Genomic DNA, 6,967 nt, shown 5'->3' with positions numbered 1-6,967 from the left:
ATTAACAATCAGTAAAACAAAACTAAATGACCAACGTTATTAATGTTATTGTTGATATTTATCAAAATTAATTAACAAGAAAACGATTCATTATCATTAACAATTGAATAAAATGTCGAATGATTAACATGCTAAATAACTCGTCATAATTAACCAATTAGCGCACTAATTAACATATTATAATTAGCTAATTAGCATGTTATAATTAGTCAGCCAATCGGTGCGAGCAGTTAATTTGCATGTCCTCATCTTCACAGGGGCTTCATTAGACCACCATCACCCTCTGAAACAAATCTCTTGCGCCCTCTGGATAAATTTGCATAGATTAAAAATATTGGATTAATTCATTTATAGATGGATAAATCAATCGACCAAGCAACCAACTAACCAACCAATCATTTAACCATCCAGCCAACCCAATCAAGTAACCAAAGAAATCAACTGATCAAACCAATTAGCCAACCGGCCAGCTAACCAACTGACCAATCAACCAGCCGACCATTCAAACCAGACGACCAATCAAATCAGCCGACCAATCAAATCAGCCGACCAATCAGGTGCTTACTTGTTGCTGAGTTCTTGAAACAGTCCGTCTCCAATGACTCGGACCTCTCTCAGTTTGACGCACATCTGATCCAATAGAAACGCGGCATTCGGAACGTCAAGGCTAATGTCATGAATGTCATCGCATATTCTCTTGATTCCCTGATTGGTCGAGCGATTTGATTAGTTGATTGATTTGATTGGCTGATTTGAATGATTGGTCGGTTCGTTGATTTGATTGGTTGATTAAATTTGTTGATTGATTGGTTGATTAACTGATATGATGATAGGTTGGTCGATTGATTGAGAGATTATGGCTGACAATAATTTTTCTTCACTCTATTCATTTGTTAAATCAATCATTCGTTCACCACTCCGTTCATTCCGTTCCTTTATTCATTCCTTCATTCCTTCCTACCTTCTCAAACTGATCAAGAGTGATAACGACAGTATCAACAGTGAGAAACTTGATGAGAGAAACCATTTGATTGATGACAGGCTCAGTAGAGTTCTCAATTGCAATGTCGCAGGCCTGCATGCGTGGATGTATGTATGTATGTATGTATGTATGTATGTATGCATGATTATTTTTTTAGTTTTAGAAGCAAATAAAATTTCGTTCGTTCGTTCCTTTCGTTCATATGTATGCATGAGTGTATGTAAGTATGTATGTATGTATGTATGTATTAAAAAAAATAAAAACAACAGCAACAACAATAATAATAATATTAATAAATATTAAGAATAACAAATAATAAATAACCTGATAGACGACTTCGTGATGGAAGTGTGGCACCTCCAGCTCGATGATGCACCTCATCGCTTCCTGCTTGTCTTCAGAACTTAAGTACTCTTTCAGCAGGGCCACCATCTTGTTTTGGATTGGTTGGTTGGTTGATTGGTTGGTTAATTGATTGATTAGTTGGTTTGTTAGTTGATTGATTGGTTGGTTGGTTTGTTAGTTGAATGATTGGTTGGTTGGTTTGTTAGTTGAATGATTGATTGGTTGGTTGGTTTGTTAGTTGACTGATTGGTTAGTTGGTTTGTTAGTTGAATGATTGATTAGTTGGTTTGTTAGTTGATTGGTTTGCTAGTTGATTGGTTGATTGATTGATTGATTGGATGTTGAGTTGAACAAAAAATAATTGCATGACAGGTTGGTTGATTAGTGAACTGATTTGATATTTGGCTGGTTCATTAATTAATTGATAGATTGATTGAGTGACTCATTAAATGAACCACTGTCATTATTATCGTCATCATCAACTTCGTCATCGTCATCATCATCAACTACGTCATCATCATCATCATCACCACCACCTTATTGGTGAGGTACTTGACGGGTCTATTGCCGCCACCAACCCCCCAAATATTGTCCAAATGAGCCATACCTGGATGATGATGATGATGACGATGATGACGATTGTGATGATGATGATGACGATCGTGATGATGATGACGATTGTGATGATGACGATTGTGATGATGACGACCGTTACAATATTAATTAATGAACCTTGCTTCATGGTGATTAGAACGTTGGCTTTGTCAAGGGCTTCCCTATAATTGTGATAAGATCGTCGTCATCATCACCATCATTATCACATCATCATCGTCATCATCACCACGTTATCATCATCATCATCATCCCAATCTCCACATTATCATCTCCACGCTATCATCATCATCATCATCATCATCATCATCATCATCATCATCATCATTTACTTGAAATACTTATTCTCCACTTTCCCTTTATAGTTGGTGATGAACTTAGGAGCCAGGCAGTCGTCCGCGATGCATCGGGCTATGAACTGCCCCAGCAGCTGTCAATCAAAATGTTGCGATAGTAAGTAAGATAATAACAATGGTAAAACAGTAGAACTCCACCAACCACGCCACACTAATCATTTCATTAGAGAGAGAAGCAGCGAGAGATTGCACTAACATTAGGAGCGTCCGGGGTATCCAGCCTCAGATCATCAATGGAGTTTAGCAAATCATCGAAGCCAGACGAAATGTCGACCCCACTGAGGACATTGTTGTACAAGTCAGAAATTAGCTGGGAGATTAACTCTCTTTGGTTATTGTGGCGGTCGAGGCCAAGCTGAATCGCCATCTTCACTATCTTGTGTCCATTGGTACCGCCTATGTTTAGGTCGTACAGTGATTCCTGTAAATTGATTGGTCAATTGGGGAATACTAAGTCATGATTGGTAGGTTGGCTGGCTGGCTGGTGGAAGACCAGTGATTTGATTGGTCAGTTGGAATAATGAGTTAAACGGTAGATAATAAACTGGAGTTTAATGGGATGATTGGTTGAAATGATTGAGTTGCAAGCTGATGGATTGAATAAACAAGATGACAATTTGTTAATAACTTTATTATTATTATTATTATTATTATTATTATTATTATTATTCCCCAGACCTCAACTTCAATTGTGTTGCCATGTTCAAGGTACTCCTGTAATATGGGTTTCACTGCCTTTTCCAACTCTTCATCATTCAGAATTGGCTCTATGGCCACTAGCTTGTAATCACCCTGTTTTTAATATAATCCAATTACCATTAATTATCATAGTAATTATAATTATTTTAACTGTAATTATAATTATCATAATTTTAATTATTATAATTATAAGTGTAATTATAATTATTATAATTGTGATTATAATTAATATAATTGTAATTATAATTATTACAATTGTAATTATAATTATTATTACTATTAGTAATAGTAGTAGTAGTTGCAGCAGTAGTAGTAGAAGTAAGAGTGGTAGAAACAGAGGCAGCTACAGCAGTAGAGGTAGTAATAGTAGTAGTGGTAAATATTCAAAGCATAATAATACTTTTACTCAATTACTATGATAGAAAGGCTAAGGAAAACAAACACACTGTAAAGGAAGATGATATATAATTTTATTAAATATTAAATAATTAGTTTTATTTATGATTAATTAACTTTTAATCGTCACAAACCTGAGTATCGGAGTCATAGTTAGGATCATTCACGTCCCTACAATCACCGGTCTCATCTATTTCTGACCCCAGCTTACCCCAAACCCCTTTCCCTCCAGCACCACCTAAAATTAAGGGGAAAAACTTGAATAAATAAAAAATTAAATGTCTTTTATTAAACATTTTTTATTTAATATAAAAAATAATGAAAAATTATTAAATAATAACTAAATAGAAATAATTAATTATGAAAAAATCTTTGAAGATAGATTTCTCTTGATGACATTTTAGCAAATTCTGCCAGATATATGCTAATATTATATATCATGTACATCTCTGCTAAAACAACTACATAAAATTACATAATCAACCAACCAATCAATCAATCAGGACTCAATAATTATCCAATCATTAATCACCATAAAAAATAAATTATCTTAAATTATTAAATTATTAAAAACAACAAAAGCAATTTATAATTTTAAATTATTTCCACCTAATTTACCCCAACTAAACATTTTACCCCAAGTTATTTACTCCAAGTTGCAATAACTTAAAAAAATAAAAAAATAAATTAACCCAACCAACCTTTCTTAGGCTGGCCTGGCTTTCCTTTATTTCCGTGTCTATGTCTGGATCTCCGAGGGTGAGAAGAAATATGAACATGGGCCCCGTTGTTAGCACCAGCTGCCCCCTCTTTCGACGGACGTTTGGCCTTCTTGACTATTCTATCTTCCTTGTGGGGAAGGTTTTCACTGGAAGATTTGCTAAATAACGGCGTCTGGCCCGTCGTTTCGTCGAGTTCGTCCATATTGTCAGCAGGAGTTTTTTGTTTGTTGTTGGCGTCAACAACGACGTCTTTTAATTCGTCATCATAGTTTTCTGAGTCAGCTGCGTTAGACATCGTGATCTAAAGATTGCAAAATGACACCGGATCAATAAGGAATTGGAAACACTAACTGGCGGAGAGTTTCGATTAAGGAAAAACACGAGATTTAAGAAGAAAAAGAGCAAAACGTAACGTACATGCGAGAATAAGCAAAAGTGTTTATGATGGCTCGAGCGAGGATGTGTCTGCAGTTATTTATTTTATGAATTTTCTTTTATTTCTTTGCTCACTTTTGCATGTATTTTATGTATAATTTACTGAAAAAACTGATCAAATTTACAATTTTTTTATTTATTTTTGGCATTTTGTTGAAGATTTTTTAGTGGCTCGTTTGTTAAGTTTCATTTTTTCAGTCTATACTTCAGTTTTATACCACCTATAGAATAGTATAGTGCAAACGAAATATACGTATACAATTAAATTCGTGTATATATATATATTTACATATATATGTATACGTATACATATATATATGTATGTATATTTATACATATATAACAATGTTTCATATACATATATATGTATGTATATTTATACACATATAACAATGTTTTAATGTTATTATATGAATATAATATATATTCAGGGTTTATATATTAAGTTTATATATATATATATACTTTACATAACAGATGTTATACAAACATTGCTGATTATGACTTTTCAACATAACGAACTCCATATTTCAGTTAATTTTTACTTTAAAATTCGATCGAATAGCTATTTTTTGAGGCAAATGATATGATATACGGTAAATAGGTAAATGAAATGGAGGATGATTTATTTGTCTAAGATTTTAACTTCTTTTCAATCTTTAAACTTTGGTCTGTTTTGTTTTTGTCAGATTAAATTATTTAGTTTAAACAGACAGTTATTGTTTACGCACATTCATCAAATTTTCTTTCATAATTTTAAAGTTGTCATTAACAGTTACCAGTATTTATATCGTTTGAAACTGATACGTTGTTTGCACTTTTGTTTATATCATAGATCGTATTATAGCCATGGATATTTATATATCATATCCACGATTATATCTCCTTCAAAAAATATTTTTTATCAACTATAAAATCTAGTTAATTCTAGTTGAATATCACCACATTTCAACTACTACAAGTGCTAAAGATAGGGTTTTTTGGAGATCGATGGTCGCCAATGTTCTGAAAGGATAAGGCACGAGAAAGTAGAAAAATAAAATATAGCGCTAGAGAAATATTTAAAATCCCGCTGTAAGGCACCTATACGTCTTCCTATTGGTCGGTTCATTATTAAAGTTTCGTGAGTTTTAATAACAGTTTTACAGTTTTGTTTGTCCTTTTTCAGTTTAGATTTCTTTTTTACACTAATCGGACGTCTTCTTTGTTTAAATTAGTGAATGGGGACGTTTGTAAATTTTATAACTTTAAATCGATCTTTCTAGATTACTAGATTTTCTCTAGGGAATATTTTTCCCCCAGGAGGGTTTTTTTCTAGTTTTAATTTTTTAAGATTTATTTAATTTATTAATTAGTATATTAATTAATAATTAATTTTAATAAATAATTTAATGTAAAAATTGAAATAAATTGTTAGTATCAAACTAATGTACAAATCAACAAAAGCTCAAGTTAGTTAAAACAAGTTATAAAATTTAATTAGTAAAATAAGTTTTTGATATTGCAAAAAAGCAAAATTCTAATCAAAGTCGCAAAAATTAAAAATGGGTATGTCGGATAGTGGGGAGAATATTGAAATTAGGAACAAATTGAAAGATTTGTGTCTGGATCTTAATATGGACCTTGAAACTGAAGAGGACGCCTGGGAATCTTATGAAAGAATCTCCCACAGTTACACTCTCGAAGTTAGTAGTTAATAAAATTAGTTTACTAGTTAGTTTATTCTACTAATCTAATTTTTCATTGAATTAGGCATGATTAAAAATTAATTGAAATAAAAAATCATACAATTTTTATCTCATTCTTTTGAATAATATATGGGCTTTGTGTTGGGTTTTCTTTTTTAATACGGTTTCCCTGCTTCATTTATTTTATATTGCAATTATTAATTGGACTTACTTACATCAAAATTACTCATACAACACCAAAATAATTGTATTTCACTTAAAACTTAATCTTTTTTATGGTTTAATGAGTGCTGGGGCCCAAACGATATAAATGATGACGAAATTAAGAACAAAATGAAAGGCTCATTTTTTTCCTAGGGTGATTCGTTGCACTGGCTGGCCTGTTCCCTCTATGTTTCCTGTAGGAAAAGTCATGTACCCACTGTCTCAGGTCATGAAGATGTCGAGGGTAACTGCGTATCACTGACACGACTTTTGAAGACCACTAAATTGAGGTATGCATCTTTTTTTAAAAATCTTTTTAGGTCGTAGGTGTAATTTGGTGTTCTACTTTTTTTTATTGATTTTTACTTTGTAAATGTGATTTGGTATTGTAGTTTTTTTTATTGAATTTTTAAATTGCTGATATAGTTCGGTATTAAACTTTTTTTGGAGTTTTTTGATTGCACATACAGTTTAGTGTTATATGTATTAAACGGTATTTTAAAATTTTACATTTTAATCCTTGTTTGT

The 6,967-nt window shown here is 32.2% G+C and overlaps 2 protein-coding genes across 2 annotated transcripts; one reads left to right on the top strand and one right to left on the bottom strand.

Annotated features, from left to right (window-relative positions):
• Nucleotides 1–251: 251 nt before the first annotated feature.
• Nucleotides 252–3,686, bottom strand: HELRODRAFT_91647 (hypothetical protein; the record flags this gene model as incomplete). Its single annotated transcript, XM_009012505.1, has 10 exons — nucleotides 252–306; nucleotides 566–705; nucleotides 962–1,075; nucleotides 1,307–1,414; nucleotides 1,864–1,934; nucleotides 2,060–2,103; nucleotides 2,272–2,369; nucleotides 2,492–2,716; nucleotides 2,980–3,087; nucleotides 3,525–3,686. 10 exons carry the CDS (start codon nucleotides 3,684–3,686, stop codon nucleotides 252–254), a joined length of 1,125 nt encoding a protein of 374 aa, XP_009010753.1.
• A 2,405-nt stretch (nucleotides 3,687–6,091) lies between these two features.
• On the top strand, nucleotides 6,092–6,766 carry HELRODRAFT_183472 (hypothetical protein; the record flags this gene model as incomplete). Its single annotated transcript, XM_009012504.1, has 2 exons — nucleotides 6,092–6,232; nucleotides 6,593–6,766. The coding sequence occupies 2 exons, from the start codon at nucleotides 6,092–6,094 to the stop codon at nucleotides 6,764–6,766; spliced, it is 315 nt and encodes a 104-aa protein (XP_009010752.1).
• Between the last annotated feature and the right edge of the window lie 201 nt (nucleotides 6,767–6,967).

The sequence above is a fragment of the Helobdella robusta genome (assembly GCF_000326865.2).
Source record: "Helobdella robusta unplaced genomic scaffold HELROscaffold_108, whole genome shotgun sequence".
NCBI classification, from domain to species: Eukaryota; Metazoa; Annelida; class Clitellata; order Rhynchobdellida; family Glossiphoniidae; genus Helobdella; species Helobdella robusta.
This window is presented reverse-complemented; position numbering and strand designations above follow the sequence as displayed.